Consider the following 24,507-nt stretch of genomic DNA (forward strand, 5'->3'; position numbering starts at 1 on the left):
ATTTCCTCCCTCTGCTGAGAGATTTTACTTCTAGTTGCTGCTTCTGTAAAGGCATTCTTTCCATGTGTTTCCAAGCACATTTCTGAGTTCAGTTCCATATTATGTAGCACATGGGCTTTTAAAAGTTTTTGTTTTTTTTTTTTGCCAGCTTTAAGTTTTTAAAAACCCAATCTCAAACTCATTTCAAAAGTTTATGGTTTTTGTTGAATCTGGTTTATTAGACATCAAACACTCACAGGCAATAAAGATTTTACTGCCTTTTTATGCATTTCCAAAGTGGTGGTTGTGTGCATGTTACACAAAGTGAATTCTTTCATGACTGAGAATAGTTTGGGTTTTTTTGCTTTGTTTTGTTAAAGAGTACCTATATTCTATGCAAAATTTATAAAATAATCCTTGAACATGAAAACTCATCTTAAAATTACATGAATTAAGTAAGCATGCAATACAGACACTTGCAGGATGCCTGGCCTCTGGGAACTGCTCCTGTCCGTGTGTGAATGTAGAAGTGAGGCTCAAACTCTCTCTTAGGAAAATTTTCCCTTCCCACTGCCCATCCATTTCTGCTGACTCAACAACTCTCACAGAGGAAACGGGAATGGTATCATCAACTGGCAGTCCTCCCATGCCAGAAGATTTGGGGTCCTTATCTAAGTGTTTCTGCAGCCTGGTCCTCCCTTCCTGACTTCCTGTATTGGCTCGTTAAAATGATTAGCCGGCAATACAGGTATGTTTGGACTGCTATTGGTGGTGAGTTTAATCTTCTAACTGTGTTTTGTGAAAGGAAATATTCCCTAAAAGCTTTGGTATCACTTAAAAAAAAAAAAAACTATATATGATTGAAAGAAATTTGAGATATTTTTGTTTAAATAAAAACCACTGAGTTTATGTCTAAGAAGAAAATTCAATAAGCATTTATCAAGTACTTAGGATATGCTGCAATGTATGTACTCAGGAGAATGGAGGAATGCAAACAAGACATGATTTCTTTCCTCGAGAAGCCAAAAGTCCAGTAGACACTGTAAGCTACTTACAGCATATGACGGCAGTTACTTTCACAGAGTATGTACAAACCTCTACTGGAAGGCAGAGTATCTAGATGTATCGAGAGGGAACACGGGATGAGATCAGTATTCACGGTGGGAGAAATCACCTTAATGCCTTTTGCATTTATTCCCCACCATGGTTCTAGCGGGCAGGGGCTATTATCCACCCTTAAAAAGAGGAGGCAGCTCAGGCAGAGAAGCCAAGTAACCACCTCCAGGACTCCCAGCACAGAAGTGAGCCACAGATTGGGCTTTGAAAGATGAGTAGAGTTCCCTGAGAGAGACAAAGGAAAAGGGGAAGTGTGTATGCTGTGTGTGTTTGTGATTTATGTGCTGCCTGATGAGGCAGGAAGGGGACACAATTTGGGCAGAGAGAAAAGCATGGCAGAGGGAAGTCCACAGTGGGTTTAGAGAAAGTCAAGCAGCCCTATCTGGCTTGAGTGCAGGGTAACCAGAGCAAAATAGGGGTAAGACTGTAAAACTTGGATGCAAAGAAAATGAGTGTACAAATAAACATAGATACATTAAGTTGCATATGCAAAAACCTTAGTAGTATTATTACCTAAACTGTCCAACGTAGTACCATTAAAAAGGTCTACATTTTAAAGAAAACGTTCTATTTTTATACTTTGCCTTCATGCCTTCGCATTTCCTGCAGAAGTTAGAAAAGATGAGATACCATCTTATCCATGAGATACCACCATGAACAAATCAAATAGAAAGTACCAAGTCTCTCTTCTTATAAAATGTCAGCAATATCATCTACCTGACAGAATCGCTTTCTTACTAAATCTTGGAACATATCCCTAGGTAATTATTGCAAGGGAAAAAGGAAAGTGGCTTATGAGCTTTGGCAGCTGTTTTGTAAAGACTGAGACAGCGTGAAGAAATTTTTCTCATGCATTATTAAATAACATTTTGAGACAACCATGGGGGTAGAAACAATAGCTTTGGATCCAAGCTGGTGCCCAGGCCACTGACATGAGATTATTTCCTGTAAAATATAAAGAGGAAAGAAAAACAGCAATGCAAAGTTTTTTTAAAAATGAAAAAGGAATCCTCCACTTCCCCTAACTCTGTTGTGAAGAATGCAGGGAGTGGGCACCAAAGTTTCTTTGGATACTTATTGAGGAGCATGGCCTCACTTATCCTGCTGTGTCTTCTACGCTGTCACCATCGGATCCCTGTTTTCAGGTTTCTGGCTCTCTAACTGGTCACCTGGAGCAACTCTTTACACCAATGCCCTCCTGCTGAGGACACGCATGAAGAAGTGGTGTGCAGAAGAGAACCCACACTTGGCTTTCCCTGGGCTCTTTGCTGCCTGGCCACAGGCTTTCTGCCCCCATCGCTTTCAGATTAGTGACCATGTGAAGCCCCACTCCCCAGCCTCCACTGAAGACAGGACCGTGCGCTGGGGCTGCCCCTGAGGAGCCACCACTGTGGGGAAGTCTCAAGCTAACCACCTAGGAAGTAACTTCTGAGACAGGGCTCCAACCTCCATCACATATAAAAAACTTTATTGTTTGTTTTGTCTGAATATAAAAGTGTTAGTTTTTTCAAAGTTCATACAAAAATGACAGAATGCTATAAAGTGGAAGGTGAAATATCAGCTATCAACCCATCCCTCAGAGATAACCATGATTATTTGGCATATATCCTAAATAGCTATTTTTATGCCTATCTTTCCATCTAGGTAGCTACTTGCTTATCCATTTCTTCATTTACATACAAAAGAAATACATAAGATACTTTCTTTCAAAAAATATAGTAACACAGATATATTTGTTCTTCCTTAATAATGTAGTGTATTCACTTTCCTAAGTACACACAGACCTACCTCATGGTTATTAAGAGTTGCATGGCAGTTGAGCAAAGGAAAATACTGAAATCTATCCAACTAAAGGTGACTGGTTTTTGAAAAAATTAGTAAGAATGAAATTTTCTTGAAACTAAAAAAATGACAATAATTACTATATGATAATATATTACCCACTACCAATAGAGAAGATTTTTTAAATATTCTAACTGTGGCTTATAGGTGTAATTCTGAAAAATCAGAAACACATTAAAAGTCAAAAAATGGCTGGGCGTGGTGGCTCACACCTGTAATCCTAGCACTTTGGGAGGCTGAGGCAGGAAGATTGCCTGAGGTCAGGAGTTCGAGACCAGCCTGGGCAACATGGTGAAACCCCATCTCTACTAAAATACAAAAAAAAAAAAATTAGCCGGGCGTGGCGGCGTGCACCTGTAGTCCCAGCTACTTGGGAGGCTGAGGCAGGAGAATTGCTTGAAGCCGGGAGGCGGAGGTTGCAGTGAGCTGAGATGGTGCCACTGCACTCCAGCCTGGCAACAGAGCAAGACTCCATCTCGGAAAAAAAAAAAAAAAAAAGTCAAAAAATGGGGGAAGAGTTAAATAATATATGGTCTATCTCAATGGACTATTATAATATTTATGCATTAAAGATGATGTCTATAAAAATGTATATATAACACTTTCAGAAAATACTTTGAGTTGTGCAGGGAAATATTATATATTTAGTATGATCATCACTACATAAGATAAACTAAAATAAAATGTAAAGAAATAAAATGTAAAAAAAAAAATGATCCCCCCAGGCTAGGTGCAGTGGTTCACGCCTGTAATCCCAACACTTTGGGAGGCTGAGGCAGGTAGATCACAAGGTCAGCAGTTCGAGACCAGCCTGGCCAATATGGTGAAACCCCCCCCACAACCCTGTACTAAAAATACAAAAATTAGCCAGGCGTGGTGGTGGGCGCCTGTAGTCCCAGCTACTTGGGAGGCTGAGGCAGGAGAATCGCTTGAACTCGGGAGGTGGAAGTTGTGGTGAGCTGAAATTGTGCTACTGTACTCCAGCCTGAGGGACAGAGTGAAACTCCATCTCAAAAAAAAAAAAAAAAAAGTTCCCCAAAAGTTCACCACGAAGGTTAAAACTAGTAGTAAACCTTTTTTCATCATTTTAGTCTTCTGTATTTCTCAAAATTTCTAAAATGAATATGTATTATGTTTGTAAACTAAAGAACCTCTATGATTTAAAAGGAAAAATAAGGTACTATTCTTTCATTTAGTCTTTCATGAATAATAGATTCATAGGGATCCAGGGGCACTCCCTGGCCAAGACCTGTGTCCTTACCAGGTCATAAAACTGTCAGATAGTGACTGGGAACTTGCGGCACCTGTACGGTTCAGGAACCCTGGAAGGCTAACCCACCAGGCCTCATCCTTCACCAGCATCCTCCTCTCCCCTTTCTCCAATTTCCTACGTGAGCTGTGAAAAGTTCATTCCAAATCAGCCCGGCGGACATGCATTCTGCTTTGCTGAACAGGCTAACCTTATCTGTCCAGGTAAGATTAGCTTCATGTTAGCAAAACTGAGGTTGCACTTTTCATTAAAGCTCCAAACAGGGGAAACATCAAGATAGTCAAAAACTGTATAATCACATAACTGAAAGAGACCTTGAGAATCCTTTCTACCTTTTTGAGCCTCTTGACAAGGAATTTCACGTCGCTGTGAAGGCTGAAGCCACCTGCTGACGTGGACGTGATTGGATTCTGATTAGGAACACATCTCTGTGTTTTCAGAACTTACTGAGCCTGTTTCTATGACTCATATCTTTTCTATTCCTACTACTGAAGACAGATAAGAAAAAGGTAAAATGAGGTTAAAGAAAGCTAAACAGCCATTCTTGAGTTCTAGACAAACTGATAAGATTGTTATTTTGATATGCACACAAAAAAAAGGATACCTTTGGCATAGAATAGTTAGCATTTGGCTCTCAGCTATTCTTTTCACTTCATATTTTCTAGCGCCCTCAGCTCTTTCACATTCCCAGAATTTCCCCAGAAAAATTCTAAGACCCATCTCCCTAGCAAAGAAAATCAGTTTCAAAGGTTCAGAAGTGAACTCTTTAGGTTGTAGCAGCAAAACAGCATAGAGGTTAAGAGCACAGACCCTTGGGTGAGACTGACTTGGGGAAGCTGCACACCTGTGATGTTGCACACATTCCTTGCTCCCTCTTTGCCTCATTGTTATGGGTTGAATTGTGTCCTCCAAAAGCATGGTGAAGTCCTAACCCTTTGTACCTATGAATGTGACCTGTTTGGAAACAGGGGCTCTGCAGATGCAATCAGTTAAGATGAGGTCACTAGGCTTGGCCCTGATCCTTTATCACTAGTGTTCTAAGAAGCGAATTTAGACAGAGACACACAGGAAGAGGACCACTTGAGGCCAGAGGCCGAGTAGAGCAATGCTGCCACAAGCTAAGCAACAACTGGTGCTAGAAACTTCCAAGTTAGAAACCTTGCAAGTTATTTATCTTAGACTATTACCACCCCAACACCCAATCAGGAAGCCAAGACCCAGTCATCGTATCTCTTTGACACGACTTGAATTTGTCCCCGTCTTCCTGTTTGCACTTGCAGTGGCTTTGCTGAGTCCTTTCTCACCTCTTGACAAGATTCTTCAACTGTTTCCTCCCCACCATAGGCTCATCCCTACCCAACCCACCCTTCACAGCATCACCCAAAACATCTTCTACAGAATTCAAATTAACTGGTTATTCATCTGATTTTCACCCCATCTTTCTTCTCAAGGGTTTGAGAAAATGCTCCACGCTCATTTGCCATCCCCTCTGATGTCTAAATCGAGCAATGTAAGTGACTGCTCCCCTGTTCCTCCCTCCCCATTACACAGCGTCTGTCTTTCAGGTGTAGAAATAAGACCTTGAAACTCACTTCCGAAAGTCTGCAAGTAACTTGAGCATGTCATCATTGGATAGCTTATTGCTGTCTTGCCTGTAGATGGCAGAAAATCTGGCATTTTTGTCAAGATTTCCAGATGCATCCTTAAACAATGTCCTGAAATGGCAAAGAAACATTTCTAAACTGGGTTTCCAAAACACCAAAATCAATTCATTATTTAAATCTAGTTTCTATGAGAAGTCTAATTATTATTCCATTGGCTAGAGCCAACAGAAATCTCATTATCTAAAAACATGGAAAACATCTATGGGGATGAGGACAACTAAATCAATTTACATAGAAAACAGTTCCAGCCAATGGCTTGTGCTTAGGAAACAACATACACAAGTCAAATGCTTAACAAGTAGAGTCAAGAGATAAAGATCACCCCAGGCCTCACTGGAATGCCCTGACTTCCAGCTAGAGGCATATGGTTGGGTCCTACAGTCCCAGCTCTGCAGCTAACACTCCTGTGCACCCTGCCAATTCCAGGTAGCACCTCTCCAGACAGTGTCTTTCCTCTCGGTGACTCTACTAAATGATTTTTTTCAAAATTTGGCCTTATGTATTTCTGTTTTACACATTCAAATCCTCTGTCTCTGAACAACAAACAGAATAGGCCTATTGACCCATCCATGTATCTATCTATATTGATTTAAAAGGTATAAAAGGTGTTCCTTACCTTGCTGCCCAAGCAAATGGCATTCTATACTGTCCTAGTCTTTGGCATGCCTGCTTGGCATTCTTCAGCACCTTCTGGGCCACCTTGAAGACATGAGAATAAAGCTATGAGATACTGTATCTCACTGAAAGAACTGTGACCTCAAGAGCCATCCTTACATGCTCACTAAATAAGCCCTTACCATAGCATCAGATGCATAGAAAAGCACATCATACAGTAATGAATATGGCTGGATTCACATTCTGTGCAGAGTACTTTATTTAAGGCATTCTCTAGCAGTGATTCTCAAAGAATACAGAACGAAGACTTTCCAAAATTCATGTCTCTTCTTTGGTCTTTATGGGCAACAAACATGTTGTTTCAGAGGTTTTCATACATCTTTATGACTAAATACTACTTATTATAAGTCTACTGAGTTATTAATAATTACTATTTGGTATCCATACCAAAATATATCACATTATTAAGATTTAAAAGAGAACGCTAATTAAAATAAGCTTTCGCAGCTCCTAATGTGCACTAGCCTATGCTGATTCCCACAATATAAGGGATAAGATATTAAGATACTGACTTCAATTAGGTCGGAGTTCTCAATGCTATATTCTTGCTTTCTAAATATGAATTACTGCTATTTCTACTTCCTAATGATCAATTTTGGTTTGTTGTTGATTGACTGATTAATTCACAGTGTACAATGAAGCTTATTTGCTTTTAGCCTAAGGCAGGCCTATTATTAATCATCTATACCCCTATTGCTAAAAAAGATAATGCTTAATTTTTCCAAATTTGTCTGTACTATGATAGTGCTTTGTCATCAATGCAAAGTTTGATTGTCTCAGAGTCATAGTGAAGGATCTTTCACATTACTTAATTTTTTATTTTTATTTTTTTTTACTGAAGGGTCTTTTACATAAGTATATCAAAGTCAAAACAATTTTGGGAAATGTACTCCAAAACCAAAGTGTGCTATAGCATCAGCATCACTGTAGAAATGCAGAGTCTCAGGTCTTGCCCCAACCCTCCTGGATCAGAACATGCATTCTGACAAGACCTCCGGTGATCTGTGAGTACCATCAGCCAAAGGAAGGATCTAGATGACAAAGCTGTCTGTCTCTAAGTCACACTGAATCCAGCTGTATGACTCTGTAGGCCATCAAACCTCTCTGGGCTCCACTATCCACACTTGAAAATGGGGGCTAGGCTATACTTTTCATGATCCTTTCCAGTTGCAAAACTTTATAATCCTACCATGATCATGCTGTAGGAACTGCTGCCTTCATGAGTAACTTGGAAAATACATCCTAATTGGAAGAGATGTCAGGGAATCATCTAGGACCTCCCCGCTTCTCCAGTGAGGTATGTTCTTGCCTCCCTGGGTGGGGCGACTTAGTGGGGTCTTAGGTGTATGAGTCATAGGGTACAACGGTCTACCTAGCTGCAGGGTCAATTTACTTAAACATTTTCAGGTTCAAGATTTTTTGGTTCTAACACTGATGAATATGTTGTGGAGTAAAATGAAGTAATTTCATAAAATTTAAAGCTAAAACATAAAACATCAATAAGCCTTTTCTGCAGTGAATGAGGACTTAGCTCTCAGACATATGAAGGGTGCAAATAGAACACAATACGTGTGAAAGTCAGAGTAAGAAATTTATTTTTTCCCTTTGGGCGTTTTTCTCTTTCTCTTTCTTTTTAAAACATCTATTCACAGGAGATACCTCAGAGACTTAAAAATTTCCTCCAAAATGAAAATTTACTCTAAATGATGTTCTAGACCATCTTGGAAAACATGAAGAAACAACTTTGACAGACAGAAAAAAATCATCTCACTGTAATATCTCTGCCAAAACTATGCTAAAGTAAGATGGTTGAGCCTTAATTCCTGCTTTAATTGAATGCTTTGGAGGTGGCAGGAAAGTAAATGCATGAATAATGTACACATGGATGATCTTTACATAACATAAATAATGAAGAAAAAGCAGACTTCAGCAGATGCTCAGTGGACATGAAGGAGTGTGCAGAGGTAAGTTTAGCCTACAGTGATATGTGATTTTTACACCAACATGAGCTGCCAAATTTCAAACCATGCATGCGGCAGGCAGAAGTAACAAAGTTGCTGTGGATGGGCCTTGGAAATGTGTTGCATACACGGTCGGGGGAGGAGATCTTATCTTGGGCCTTCATTGATTATTGATCAAAACATAAAAGAGCTAAAAGAGCTTCTCGTCCAAGGTTTTACAGACTTGGTTTAAAAAAATAAAACAGCTTCTCTCCAGAGACCAAACTTTACACAGCTTTCTTCAGCCAAAAAGGCTTCCTGTTGGAACCAATGTGCCTGGGTAAATGGGCTTTTACTTGACTGGGGCTGTAATAAATGACGATGTCTTCTGGGCTTTCCGTGATTTATGGTGCCCACAGCACTGACTCGTACATGATCTGTTTGATCCTAACACTGTCCCTATGAGGAAGGCAGAGGCAAGAAGTAACATCGTCCTTCATGCACAGAAGGAACATCTGGAGGCCAGAGAGGTGATGTGATTTGTCCAAAGGACCTAGATGAATTAGGCATGCAGCACCCAGGTCTTCTGACTCCGAAACCCATTTCTCAATGGCCATCATGCATCCTGTGGACACAGCTGTGATGCATGGGTGCCCACAGAGATGAAGATAGGAAGCTCTGAATCCAACTTAGTAAACTTCACTCACAGCCTCTGGGGTAGCCACTCCTACTGCTGACCAGTCCTTGTCAGTGAATTCAGGCCTCTCAGATGACCACATAATTTTTTTTTTTTTAAGAACTAAAAATATGTAAAACTGGCAAGGATAATAGCACTCAACAGATTACACTAACCAGGTAGCACAAGGTGCTATGAAGTGGCATTCAAGTGCCCCCTGGCAGCTCCAGCTGTGAGACACACTGAGCAGGTCACTAAGCCTTGGTGAGCCTCAGTGTCCTGAAATATGAAAGCACATCTTGGACTAGATGACCTCTAATATTTAATAATTCTATGGTATGTCCATGTCTAGGCACTTTCCAAGTAATAAAAACTACTTTGAAAAAAACCAAACATACATCATGTATGTTTTCTTTCCATCTTCCACCTAAAACTCTGCCCCCTCTAACAAAAACCAAGTGGACCTGAATCACTGACACTACTGGCCAGGTCATCTGAGCCAAGGGCATCTCCTGGTCTCCAGCCTCATATATAAGTGTAAGTGGACCAAAATATAATTTCAGAACCCAAGAGGCACATTAACAAATAGAAGGAACTCTATTTGAATATCATACATGTACTTTCTACAGAGAAAGTTTACTATTAAGCTGGTAATTCCTTTGCAAATTATTTTAGGATGTCAGAATTGTCTAGTCAATTGGAGCATTTTATTTACACATAGGACTACATTTCCTTCAAAATCAAGACATAAAGTTCAGAGTAAAAACAGGTAGCATATTCTACATCTTCTAGAGTATAAATATGGCTTATGTTTGATTTCATTAAGCAATTATAGTTTCACATAAAGACCTCTTTTCAGATTGCTTTTTACCACCCCAAAGCGTAAAAGCCATTCATACCTTAGAAGAGTCTGAACTTTTCATATACGGCTCAGCGCAATGTGTGATGCTCCCCTGAAGGACTTTTTCAATTCTGGCCACAAGAAATATATCTTGGTGAGGACAAGTGACTGAAAATATTCCCTAGGAGACAAACAATTTTCTTCATTAAGCAGAATTCACAGCTGCGTCAAACAAATCCCATGAACATTAAACAGCAAAGAACAGTGAAACAGGACAACTAGTAAAAAGCACCCAGTGCCAAACTAGTTAGCTGACAAACAGTTCATCATCTGCTCAAAGTCTATTTGGTGAGGGAGGTAACTAGGAGAACGTTTAGAAGGAAGAAATGAAGTTAAAAGCCACTTATTTCTCAGCTTGCTTTTACTGTCTAATAATAAATACTATTAATTAAGAGTCTAATGACCCCACTTGTGCATTACAAGGTCTAATTTGAGCATTTTTGGTCCATTTATGTAGCATGCAAAGTGAGTCTGAGTAGTAGGAATGCTGGGCTCAAACTCCCCACCTGCTTCGGATATTGCATGGCGGCTTCATGAAGGATGCCCTTGAGGACAGATGGGCTCTGCCCGCTGCCATTCATCAGTGCCGGGGACGTGGTGGTGAGCATTTGCCTCACCGAGAAATGGTTCAAGTCTACATGGAAATCGGCAGAAATCTTTCGGTTGTATTTTATGTCAAACAGGGATAGAGTAACAAAGAAAGGTTCAACCTGAACAAAACAAAACAATTCAACGATCACTATGGCTCAAACAGCGACAAAAGAATGTTGCTATCAAAAGAGAAATGACAAGACCTATTTAGGACTGCTGCCATAAATTACTACTGAAGATAAACAGTCTCATCCTTTTGCATACAGAGAATTAGGTTATAAAACATTTTAGGAAACAAACAAAACAATTATTTTACCTTTACATGTTTTGCTACATAATGTATGTTCCATAGAAAACACAGTTGCATTCCCTGAAGCATCTAAGATGAACTCTGTCACCTGGAAAACTGAGCACAAACCTACCACCCTCATCTTTCATCACGAACATCCTGTTCTTGCAGGCTAACAACCTCCATATCCTGATCCAAACACTGCACCTCTTTGATACCAGGGACTAGGATTTCTTATCCAGGCTGCACTGTAAAGGTACATCTGAAACCTCTGCCAATTTTTTAATCTTTATTTTTTAAATGAAAAATTACATTTGTAGTGGGTCCTTCTTCATTTTCGGCAACACAGCATTGCAAATTGAAAGATAAATCATTGCACTTGACAAGGATCCTTTTTCCAAACTTCTCTTCAAACGGCTTCACTTCTGGCTCAGCTGATGAGAAGTCAAGCTTCTTTAAAAGAAAATGTAACACATAAATAAGTTATGCTCCAATTTTTAAAAAATAATCATAAATGCATCCAAAGGAAGCAGAATAAAATATGGAAAAGCTATATACACTTATTTACTCACAACAGTGTTATTATATAATCAGTTTCTATGGTTTATAGTAGTTACACACATAGTTTATAACAATGGTCAAAGACGTGGGCCGGGCGCAGTGGCTCACGCCTGTAATCCCAGCACTTTGGGAGGCTGAGGCAGGCAGATCACGAGGTCAGGAGATCGAGACCATCCTGGCTAACACATTGAGACCCCATCTCTACTAAAAATACAAAAAAATCAGCCGGATGTGGTAGTGGGCACCTGTGGTTCCAGCTACTCGGGAGGCTGAGGTAGGAGAACAGCATGAACCCGGGAGGCGGAGCTTGCAGTGAGCCGAGATTGCGCCACTGCACTCCAACCTGGGCAACAGAGCGAGACTCCGTCTCAAAAAAAAAAGACATGATGGTATACCTACTCAGTGGATGAACTGAAAAAATACAGAGCTTGAAAATTATGATTATGAGCAACATAACCAATGTCCATCCAGTATCCAACCAAGTGTCCATCAACAGATTTATAAGGATATATAAAATGTAATATATACATACAACGGAATATTCAGCCACAGAAAGGAAGGAAATTCTGACACATGCTACAACATGGATTGACCTTGAAAACATTAAGTTTAAGAAGCCAGAAACAAAGGACAAATACTGTATGATTCCACATTTATGAGGTTCCTAAAATAGGCAAGTTCACAGAGTAGAACAGAGGTTACCAGGGGATGGGGGAAGAAGGAAAGGAAGGTTATTATTTGGTACAAAGTTTCCGTGTGGGAAAATGAAGAAGTTCTGGAAATGGATGGTGGTAATGGTTGTACAACAATGAGAATGTATTTAATGCCACTGAACTGTACACTTAAAAATGGTTAAAATGGTAAATTTTATATTATGTGTATTTTACAATGATAAACAAAAACTTCTTAAAAGCAAATAAAAAGTATAGACATATAAACACACATACATATGGTTATGAGGTTTGTGAGGAAACAGAAAAGTACTTATCCTTAGAGTTAAATGGAAAAGGTTTGTATTTGAGCCTGAGCCTGGGCTAGTCAGGAATTATCACTGACTCCCAGGCATCTGCAGTGATACCTGTTATTTTCTGATCATTATTTTAACAGATAAATTAGATGTTCTTTGTGAACTTGAGAATGTGTTTCAATAAATCGCTCCCAATTTTCAAACATCTATTGAATATCAAATATCCACAATAGTAATGCTATGTGATAAGATTATATGTTTTTATTTTTCCTCTTTTCCCCGAATTTTCTATAGTTATTTTGCTTGTCATTCCAAAATAAACAAAGCAATCAAATAAACAATAAGCCCATCAGTGATTTTCTCTCCCACACTTGGTTTTAAATATTAAACATTTAGATAGTTCTTACCTGGGCATCTGGGTCCAAATAAAAAAGTTTGACTCTGCTTTCACTTTTCAGTTTGATTTCTGCTTCTCTTGCACTCTGATAACAAGATAAATAAAAACTACATTTAACAAAATCCTTTTCTTGCAAAGGTGCCCAAATACATTTAAAAGCTGCCCAGTCCTGAAGGTTGACGCTGCTGGAAAGCTCTGCCTCGTGTTGGAGAGCTGCCGTGTGTGCCAGGGAGTGTGCAGCACACAAAGTAAACACTAGGAGGAAAAAGAAGTGAAGATGAGATTCCTGCCCTTCTGAAGCTCACAACCAGTGGTAGAGTCAAAGTCAACACAAAGAAAGCAAAAGAGAATAATTAAGCATCTGTGTGTCAAGAAAGACTTCATAAAGTAATGGAGTATGGGACAGGCTTGGAATTAAGGGGCAGAATCGAGCTGAACATCCCTGGCTGAATGAAAAGGATGCACAGACAGATACTGAGGATGGAAATGAGCCCAGATGCTAGAAAGGATTTAATAGAGTCCAGTCTATGACTGGGTGCAAGAAGGGGAAGAGGAAGGAATATATTTTGAATGATGAGATAGAGAAAATGATGGCTGATCTTGAAGGACAAGATGCTGATTAATTCAATAAATATTCATTAAGCACCTCTTATGAGCCAGGCCCTAGAGATACGTGAAATGTGAATGAAGGAAGTCCCTAGTCCCAAGGAACACCAGGTGGGGAGAAAGCATATCAACAGGTAATAAGAAAGACAAGAGAAAGTTTAAGGTACAGTGGGAGCTGACTTGGACTAGGGGGTGGTAGTCAGAAACCACCTCCAAGGGAAGGCCCATCTGGAAGGACAAGAACACTTGGCCAGGAAAAGAGAAAAGCACATTCTAGGAGAAGGCACAGCAGGTGCAAAGGGACAAGTCACACCTGCGCAATGACCAAGTCACTCATCATAACTGAAAGGCAGGGCATGATTAAAAAAAAAAAGTGAAGAGAAATAGTCTGGGATTTGAATGCTAAGGATTGGGGATTTCCCACCCCTTGTTTAGCATCTCATCAAGAAAAAAACCATAAAAATGGGCAACCAGCAGCCCACAGGGCTGCTTTGCCAATGGCATAGCCATTCTTTATTCCTTTACTTTCATAATAAACTTGCTTTCACTTAAAAAAAAAAAAAAAGGATTGGGGATTTCATTCAGAATCTAAAATATCCTGCAACATTTTAGGTAAGAGAATAAAATGAGTTTCACATTTCAGAAGCATCACTTGGGCAGGGCTGAGGCAAAGGGTTAAAAAAGGATAAGACCTGGAGGCCCAAAATGTCTTTCTTGGGTTATCACACCAGACTCCCAGTCTCATAGCAGGGCCGATTAACAAATCCCACATTTCTAGCTTGGGCAGCCTGCTAAATGGTGAATCCATGAACAAGACAGAAAACTCAGGAAAAACAAATCTGCCAAAAAGATGATAATATCTTTACCATCTTTGTGTAGAGACGCCTGCATAGAGATGCCTGTGGAATTTCCAACTGGAAACATCCAATAGACAGCTAAAGGGACGAAACTTGAGCGCAAGATCGAGAGGAAGGCTGGAGTTCCAGACTTGGGAGTGGAGGAGATGTCCTGAGGAAGAGGGTCAAAGTGAGTCTGAAGACAAAATCCTGGGGGCCCAACATTGAAGAGGTGGACAGAAGAGAAGCCACAGAAGAAAACAGACAGCTGGTGGCAGAGATGAGGGCTGGAGATGTGGGATTTGGGAACAAAAAGAGAGGTTTTTCAGACATTCACGAGATAGAAGTCATCTCTATCTTTATGATTTTTCATGCCTCTAAGTCTATATTCTGTTCTTCTTGTCAGTCTGAGCTCTCCACTACTCTCAGTCTCCACAGTTAAGTCTATGGAGTCGGAATAGAATGTACTCTCTCATCTGCTACTTTCCCCAAAGACATGAGTCACATCTCAGCACTTGATGGGGCACTCACAGCCACAGCAGAAAAGGTGTCTTGTCTCTTCTGTTGGTGGCGAAACAAAGTCTATTATTACATTTCTAATCATGGATAATGAGAAAATAAGAATCTTTTTTTTTTTTTTTTGACGGAGTCTCGCTCTCTCACCCAGGCTGGAGTACAGTGGCGAGATCTTGGCTCACTGCAGGCTCCGCCCCCCAGGGTTCATGCCATTCTCCTGCCTCAGCCTCCTGCGTAGCTGGGACTACAGGTGCCCGCCACTTCGCCCGGCTAATTTTTTGTATTTTTACTAGAGATGGGGTTTCACCATGTTAGCCAGGATGGTCTCGATCTCCTGACCTCGTGATCCACCCGCCTCAGCCTCCCAAAATGCTGGGATTACAGGCGTGAGCCCCCGCGCCCAGCCGAGAAAATAAGCATCTTAATCTTCTTAGCCATACGATTGTTGTATATAATAGGTCTTCAGCAATGATCCAAACTACCATGATCAGCTGTCTATGTTTATATAAACTGGGCACCAGAATACTAGGAAACTGGGTTCTGGTTCTAGTTCAATTAAGCAGCTGTGCAAGCTACTTAGCCTCTCTGGATTCCATTTTCATTTCTTGGTAAAAATGTTAAACAAGATGATGGCTCAAGTCTCTTGCCACACCAAGTTTAACTTAATGCTATCGATGGGAGCCTGAAGGCTATGGAGGTGAAGGGGCGTTCCTGCAATCTTCTGTTTATGCTTCCAGGGCAAAACATGTGTCTGTGGTGGAGGCAGGTGCTCTCCATACGGGATATGGGACCACTTCATTTTATTCTATCCTGCCTATCACCTTTCCTAATTTTTCACACCAAAAGGGCGTGCAAGTGGAATCTATTTAACTGAATCCAAAGAATTTGCTTTACATTGTATACTGCCTGTGGTGCTTCCTAACAAAACCATCAGTACTAGGTGCTGCAAGCCACCACCAACAGTTATCTATTCTACTTCTGAATCGTCCGCTTGAGCCCTTCAACAAAGGCAAATACTGTGTTATGTTCTCAGATGCTAAAGCAGAGGAGTGGGTTCTTAATGTAGATACAATTCCTGGTGCCTCTCTGAAAGATGCTTATTGTCTCAAGTTGACTGTGCTAGGAGATAAGAAATGAATAAAGCAAGAATAACTGCTAATGAGCTCCATATAATTAAAGAACAAATAGGAATGCAGACATAATAAAAGAAAAACAATTAACTACTAGCCAAAATAGACACAAAGCATTCTGATTTTGTCACTAACACCCAACAGATATATTCTCTACCACAGACATCATTTATTGGAAAAGAAGGGACAGCTTTAGATGTAAAAATAACCTAAGAGCTTGTAATCTACCTAATATACATCAATTGCCCTGCTATGAGATAAATAAAAAGCAAATTAGGCTTCTTAAAGTTCCTCCCATCCCTCCTAAGATCTAGGATGATGCATTAAACAGAGAGGATGCCCAACAGTGGCTGATGGAATTGCCAAGTAAAATCTAAGAGGTAGAAAAATGTGGTTCAGGGAGAGCAGGACTTTGCGTCAGAGTCAGGAAACAGTATCTGGAAGAATAGTAATGATAAGAGCTACTATTGATAATAGCCAATATCTACCTGCTAGATATTACCCTAAGTGCCCATTTTAATTTTATACAACCTTAGGAGGCAGGTACTATTATTATCGCTGCTCATTAAAAGAGAAAACACTAAGGCATGAGTGTTACATACTTTGCCCAAAGACCTACATCATGAAATAGAGGCCTGGCTTCCAACTTAGGTTTTCTGGCTTCAGAGTCTAAACTATTACACTACACAAGAAAGAAGAAAAAAAGGTAAAGAATGTGAACAGGCAAGTCAGGAAGAAAAAACACAAATGGCAAATAAATATACAAAAATATGAAAAATATCACTAATAACCAGCAAAACATAAATGAAAGCACAGTAAAACACCATTTTACACTCGTCTAGTGAAGACGCCGAGAAACAGAAATGTGAATTATTATAGCCTTTGGGTCAGTAACCTGGCAATGTTTAAAGCATTAAAAACACAATAAACTTTGACTTAAAAATCCCACATTGGGGAATTTCTCCTTCTGAAATAAGAGCACAAGTATTTAATGTCATGTTGTTTATTGTGCACTGTTTGTAGAGGCTAAAAACTGAAAAAAAAAACCCTAAGTGTTCATTAACAGGGAGATGGCTGAATAAACTATGCAGTAGCAATAGTTGAAATATCATGCAGCTTGCTGATATGTATGTAAGAGGGAACCAGATCTTCCACTGGCACAGAGGGACATCTATGAAATATTTTTAGGTGATACAGAAAATTTCAGAATAATGTATATATCGTGAACATATTTTTATTAAAAAAACTTAAAAACCTTACATATGTTTATCTATATTTCTATGAGCAATCAGTTTGGTGAAAGGGGAATTGCAACCGGTAATTAACATCAGTGTTCTCAGGAATGTGGGAATGGAGGATGAAGGGAAAAGGTGAACTTTTCTTTAAACAACTTTGGGTATTTTTACTTATTGTAGCAAGCACACTTATTTTTAATTAAAATTTTAGTAAAGATAATAAAATAAATACTTGTAATATGTACTTTCACAATCTAAGAGTGGACAAAATACAGCTATAACAAATATCATCCCAAAGACTGTAGTTGAGCACTTCTCAGAGTGATGGAAACCAGCTCTGCTCTTAAAATAACCTGTGGTCAGTCTATATTGTGATGGTAGGAAGAGCCAACTGGCTTTTCCCCAGATACCCTGTTGCCACTTTCCTGCCCAAAGCCCACTGACTACTCTGGGTTTCGTGGAGAGGAGAATGAGAGGAAAATGGAGACAGAAAATGCACAATGGCAGAGCTGTTCTCTGTAGAAACTGGTGTTTGCTGAGAAGACAAGGAAAAGAATGATTCATCTAAACTGAGGGCGATCCCCCCACCCCACCCCATCCTGTAAACCCTACATTCAAGCACTAACGACACACCCTGACAAGGTTTTCTTCTTTGTCTTAAGAAGTAGTTATGGACCAAACATTCAAGAGTTTCCAGAAAGTCTGCTGTAGGCTTTAGGCATAATCTGTGTCTTAAATTTATTTGCGAGTAGATAAAACAATCTAGAGACAAAGACTATGGCCAACAGCATCTTATTCCGAGGATGAATTATCAGAAACATTGTGCTGACTGTTGGGTCATTTTAAACAGAATGGGTTGGAATAGGAGAACTTTGCAAAATGTTTTGAGGCCAAAATATATACTCTTTCATTTAAAGAGTTATCATGATTTATTTCCACTACTTCCAAGACACCTAACTTCTCAGGACCATCAGCTCATCCTCTTCACAAAGGAGGCCCAGAAATGCAACATCAGCTGACCCCACAGACACAAGCCTAGCCAGCTCCTTTGTATCACAGTGCAATTATATTGTTTTCTGGATTGGAATCTAGGGAAGAAAGCACTTATTATAGACTTGGTTTAAAAATTGAGAAAAGGTGTCTGTGAAACTGCTGGGTTCTGACAAGTTCTGCTGAGCATGGCCCTTGATCCTCACTCCATCTCCATGAGACTATGAAGTCTGCGACATCATACTTTCCCCTGCATGCAACTGCGGAAGATTTACCTGGAACAACAAGTTCATTTGCTTAAAACAAAGTTAAAAGGTAAAAGGATGTGAGCAATTCTGGATTCAGATGAAATTCTACTTCTCTTTCAGAACCACATGGGGAAACCAAAGTAAAAGTTGGATGCTATTGTTTGAGTACAAAAATAAAAGTTCACAAAAAGAAAAGCGGTGGAAGAAAACATAAGGTGGGTTTTCTTCACACTATCTTTATATAAGGAGGTGACATATATGTTCTGATGTCACCTAAGATATAAATGTAACCAGAGAAATAAATTATTAAATAACTAGTAATGAAGTTTATAACCTGATTATGTTACTCCTTGACTTTCTAGGGAAGAAATCAATTAACTAACTTGAACTACGGTTTGTGTATCTAACTAAAACATTTATAAGACTGATGCTACACACTGTTAATGTTTACAATAAAAATTGTTTGGTTCCATAATAGACAATAGGAGGAAAAGAACCAGTTTTAGGGTAAATACACTGTGTTCTCTAATAAGAAAACAATAAAGATGTTCAGCACTAAATGTACAAACATAAGTTCCAAGATTATACAAAATATTCTGAAAACCTGGGTTTACATCACTCACACTGTAAGTAATGAGCCGTTCCATAATATTCCAGAATGAGACATCAGTTATTTTTGTACTGAAACAACTTCCTGTCGGTCATATCCTGTTTGGCTATGTCTTAGTCACAGTGGAAAACAAAAGCCGGGGCAACAGGATGAAGGAGGTTAGAGGAGCTGATTAGAAAAGGAACCTGCCATGAAATTACACCTTCAGCCACCTTCTGCCTGCCCTCATTGTTCTAGGCCTTTCTCTGCAATCTTACTGAACTGTGGCCCAGCCTCCCAGCCTGACCCTTTCTTACACCTTCCTTCCCTGATACTGACCTCTTTACCTCTTCATCCCCTGAGTAAACTCCTTGCACAGTTCTCTCTCCCCACCCCTCCCCCTGCATCCTTCAGTCTCTGATTCTGTAACCATGGAATCCATCCCTCCTAATGGGATGACCAACAGTTACCAGATCAACTTCTTTGCCTTCTCAACCGATGCAAATAGTTCAGACACCCTGAAGGGGGATGATAAACAGCCAAAATTGCATTCTTGCTGTGGGCTGGGGATGGGGAACACAGGCCTCCCCTTACTGCCTGGGCTGCTCACACTGACACTGAGCTGGGCTTTAAAAGGCAAAGCCCACAGATATCCACGTGCTGAGTGAATAACTCATGTCCATTTTCTTCATTCTTTTCCCCTTCAAAAAATTACTTTCCACCTTTTCTACCTTCCTAAATAAAAGTATTTTTAAAACACCTGAAAGCCAGAGGGAAAGAAAAAACAGTAAATCCTCTAACAAGGATTCATTTTTCAGGTTTTGACCATGACTCCTAGTAAGAAATGTTTTAAATTCCCAACACAAAGATAAGTGTTTGAGGTGATGGCTATCCCAATTATCCTGATTTGATCATTACACATTGTATACAGATATCAAAATATCACACGAACTCCCAAAATAGGTACATTATATACCAATGAAAGTAAATAAATATACATAATAGCACACTAAGAAAAACAAATATCTTTTATATCACTATGCAAGACACACACACATTATATGTATAAATAGTACACTGCCCTTAATAATGAATGACATTATTTCATATAAAAAATAATGTCATTATTAAGGGCAGTGTACTTTCATATTCTCCATTCAATTCTATTACATTAAAAAAACACTTTTTTTTTTTTTTTTTGAGACACAGTCTTGCTCTGTCACCCAGGCTAGAGTGCAGTGGCATGATCTCAGCTCACTGCAATCTCCGCCTTCCAGGTTCAAGTGATTCTCCTGCCTCAGGCTCCTAAGTAGCTGGGATTACAGGCACCTGCCACCACACCTAGCTAATTTTTGTATTTCTAGTAAAGACAGGGTTTTACCATGTTGGCGAGACTGGTCTTGAACTCCTAACCTCAAAAGATCCGCCCACCTCAGCCTCCCAAAGTGCTGGGATTACAGGCATGAGCCACTACGCCCGACCTAAAAAAAACTTTTTAAAGTGAATCACATAATGTTTAGCTAAATAAGCCTGACACAAAGAGTACATGTGTAAGTCCATTCACAGGAAGGTCTAGAAAAGTCAAAACTAATCTACGGTGATGGAGGTCAAAATAACAAGGGTCTCAGGTACAAGCTGGCCTGAGGGCTGCTTACATCAGTGTACAAATGTAAACACCAGTGAGCTCTACAATTCATGCTTGAGCATTCTGCTATTGTAAATTATACCTCAATAAAAAGAATACAAAACTAAATAGAAACAAAACAAAAAGAAGCAGGGGTTGAAATCAAACTGATTTCACCAACTAAAATGGCTTAACCTAACTTGTAACCCATAGTTTAAAAATAGTTCCAAATATTTTAAATGAAAAAAATATACAATTATACTTATAAAAAGTAATTATATATACATAAACGTACACATTTATATTAAATATATGTATATCTTAAAAAATATCCCTAGGTCTTGGGATCAAACAATACTGAATTATATTGGCTGGGTAGTAAGAAAAGGAGGGGACAGTTCCTGTATATCCTCATAGGAAAAAGTACAGATTTTTAATTTATCAACATTAGGCTCAAATAACATGAATCTTCTCCTAGGTATCCATTCCATTCACCCAGTAAGTACAGAAGGTTAATTTCTGAATTCTAGATGGCATCACATATATTACCTGCTGCAACAAGCTAAAACCCAAATGGGCACAAATATTTTGTTTTGAGAAATTATGAACCCCCAAACATCCAGAAACAAAAAAGCAAATCTCAATGCAAAATATGATACACAGACATTCATAACACAAACACACAAGCCAAAACTCTTCCAAGACTAGGAGGTGGTTTACAATGGTGGCACTAAAATTAGCTTTAATAGGCAGGTGCTAAAAAGATACTGTGGTAACAGTCAAGTCCTAAAGAAAAACAATGCTCTAAAGTCCTAGCCAGGGAGGGAGATTTTACACTTGAGAACAGCCATGTTGTCTTAAAATAAAGGTCAATGCTGAATGCTAGTCTATTTATAATCCTATATAGATAAACCATGTTTCTATTATAGTGTTTAAGATGTGGGTGTGGAGGGTCACCATTTCACTCTAGTATCAAAAAAAGAATAGAAGGGCAGTAACAGAGTAAGAGTGCAAAGGGCTAGAGAAGACAAAGACATGTCTCTCATTTAAGAAAGAATCATTCAGATCCACACAAGGACACAAAGTATAAGGATAGTCATTGTAGCTTTGTTTATAACAGAAAAAAATGAAAAATAGAACAGCTAAAATAAAAAGTCTATATAGTACAAATAAAAGGGGTAAATTTAAAGTGCAGAATACATATGGTATGTTAGCATTTATAAAACATTTTTAAACATACTAAATCGCACCGTATATATCATTATGACAGATTTATTTGTAAAGATATAAAAATGAAAGTAAAACTTTTAATAGTACTTTTAATAGAAGAGAATGGGAATAAGGACAGTGTTTAAAAAGAACTTCAACTATAACAGATGTTTTATATCTTTTAAGAATATGGAAGCTAAAAAGGCAACATCATAATAGATATTTAATCTGGGAGTAGCAGTATGGTTGATTTGCTTTTCTTTGTGCTTTTCAGTAACTTTTAAATTTCTCAAAATTGTAAGACACAGGAATAGCTTATTTTTTCTTCCATTGAGAGTGACCCAGAAACAATTTCTGTAACTCAGGCAACCCCCAGGTTTCGTGGCAAGATTACCAGGTCCTTCCTCTTTGGAACTGTGTCTAGTAACCTGAGTAAGGGAGAGCACATATATCGACATGGGAAGTATGATGCTATTATGAGAACACCTGCCTGCATATTTCAGTTATTCTTCAGTACCTGTGATGCAGTGTTAAGCATTATCAGGAAAAAAACACTTAAAATAATAATAAAAGAATACTTTGTAGGGTACTTTTTAGAAGACAGACCTGAAATCATACTGCATGAGTACATGTCACCTCGTAATCAGGTCAGAAAAAGAGAGGTAATCACAATGTAACTGTTATGATTTCAACAGATTCCATTCTGGACAAACCAATGAAATGAGACATACTTCAACAGCATTCAACGAAGGGCAGAAGATATAAGACGATGTTACCTTGGCAAGTTCTGGCAGGTAGCTATCTAAACCGGAACCAGAACCTTCCAATTTGCTTTGTTCATCATCTAAAATGGCAAAACAGATTATCGGAGTCACTTGTAATTCATAGCATTTCATTTGAAACAGGAGGAGGAAGGCCGTTTCTCTTAGATGCCTTCAAATGAACACAGTGGTTCCCCACTCTGGATGCTCCCAGGAAACACTTGGGGTGCTTTGAAAAAATACTGATGCACAGGCCCAGTGATCAGAGTCAAAACATTGAGTAGCTGGTATACCACGGACACTGTCCAGTTAGAACTGACACTAGCTATGAACAACAGCCCACATGGACACGTCCATGAGACCCCGTAAAAGTCAGATCTGCCCACCCCAGGCCAACTAAATCAGAATCTTTTGTGGGACCAGGTAAATGGTATTTTTAAAAAGCTCCCAGGTACTTCTAAGGGGAAGCCAGGGTTGGGAACCACCTAAGGGTTGAAGTAAAACATGAATTGTCAAGAACATAGCCAGATTTTCCTCACCAATTTAATCTGACGCTCCCATGCATTCTAATTATTACTAATATTTTATAATACAGTAAAATTCTATGCCAGATACTTCAGATTCATTTTCTTATTTACTGTTCCCATCTTCCCAGCAATTTTCATGTTTATTCCCATTTTATTGGTGAGTCAACTGAGGCGCAGAAAACACAAGTTGTTTACCCAAGGCTACAAAGCTGAAATATAGTGTTTATGGCACTCAAACCCAGGTCTCCCTTTCTGCCTCCAAAACTTTGGTTCTTCCCATTACATGATTTCCATATACAAAATGTCAGAGAAGTGGGTTATAATGTGACAAAACCTTTGCTGACAGGCTATTTGTAAAGAGCTCCTATCCATCCCACCTCTCATGTACTTGTGCAACACAGGTCTCCTTCCTATACCCACTTGGCAAAAATAAAGACACCCACAGAGTGCGTACATGCCTGGGGGGAGCCACGCCTACCTACCTTCATGAGAGTCACCATTTCGCTTTTCTTGCATCGCGGCTTCAAAGTTGAGCTGGAGGATCTTATTTAGAACTGTGATCCATTCTTCCATTTCCACTTCACTGTCTGCTGCCAAGAGATAACTACTTTTGTCCTGCATCTTGAGCTCAAAAGCAAAACGCCTGACTTTGTTGTTCTGAAATGAAAAAAGGATAAACAGACATACTTTAAAAGAATTAGAACTGCTTTAAAATAATTTCTCTCTCTTATTTGTTGGTGAGTGCTATCTCATTGGCATTTAGAACCAAGCTATTTTAAATAGCTTGCCCCCTCCTCATGAAAGCCCCCTCCTCATGAAATCCCTGCAAGCCCCCTCCTCATGAAATCCCATTACCGTCCACCTTCCCTGCTTCACTTCCTGCAAGCTTTGTTTTTCCATCTGATTCATTACCTGCTTTACATACTCATCTGATTCACTGTGTGTCCCTGCAGTGAAATGAAACCTCCTCAGTGCTCCCATTTTTGTCAGTGCTACACATCCTTAGTCTCTATGGACTCTACAGTGACTCGCACATAGTGGGTATTTGAAAAATATTTGTTGAATAAATGAAATTTCATGTAAAATTTTCCTATTTCTTCAGCTCCTATTTTTTTAATGAAGTAGTGTATGGTATCACATTTTTAAAAGCCAACCATTATCTATTATTATGCTTGGCTTACTTATCTGGAACTTTCCCATCCTTTATGAATCCCAAAAGGTATCTGGACTCCTTGTCCGTGGCCTTGCCTCATGCCTCCAGTTTTCATGCCTGCAAGAGGGTGACTGGCTCAAAGAACAAGAACAGTAGTTCACGTGCAGTAACAGACAGAAGATGAACATGCACTAGGCCAGGATTTCTCAGCCTCG

The 24,507-nt window shown here is 39.3% G+C and overlaps 1 protein-coding gene across 16 annotated transcripts in view; it reads right to left on the bottom strand.

Moving 5' to 3' along the window:
• DOCK9 (dedicator of cytokinesis 9) overlaps window positions 1-24,507 on the bottom strand; it is a 293,481-nt gene that overhangs the window by 97,921 nt on the left and 171,053 nt on the right. For all 16 annotated transcript variants that reach the window (XM_032151176.2, XM_058438033.1, XM_058438030.1 and 13 more), the window contains exons 8-15: window positions 23,622-23,796; window positions 22,628-22,695; window positions 12,879-12,953; window positions 11,256-11,396; window positions 10,570-10,773; window positions 10,062-10,184; window positions 6,488-6,570; window positions 5,800-5,922 (exon numbers count right to left, since the gene is read on the bottom strand). In XM_032151176.2, the coding sequence (XP_032007067.1) occupies window positions 5,800-5,922; window positions 6,488-6,570; window positions 10,062-10,184; window positions 10,570-10,773; window positions 11,256-11,396; window positions 12,879-12,953; window positions 22,628-22,695; window positions 23,622-23,796 (992 nt within the window). The remainder of the gene's footprint in view (window positions 1-5,799; window positions 5,923-6,487; window positions 6,571-10,061; window positions 10,185-10,569; window positions 10,774-11,255; window positions 11,397-12,878; window positions 12,954-22,627; window positions 22,696-23,621; window positions 23,797-24,507) is intronic.

This window comes from Hylobates moloch, unplaced genomic scaffold, assembly GCF_009828535.3.
Source record: "Hylobates moloch isolate HMO894 unplaced genomic scaffold, HMol_V3 SCAFFOLD_4, whole genome shotgun sequence".
Taxonomy (NCBI): domain Eukaryota; kingdom Metazoa; phylum Chordata; class Mammalia; order Primates; family Hylobatidae; genus Hylobates; species Hylobates moloch.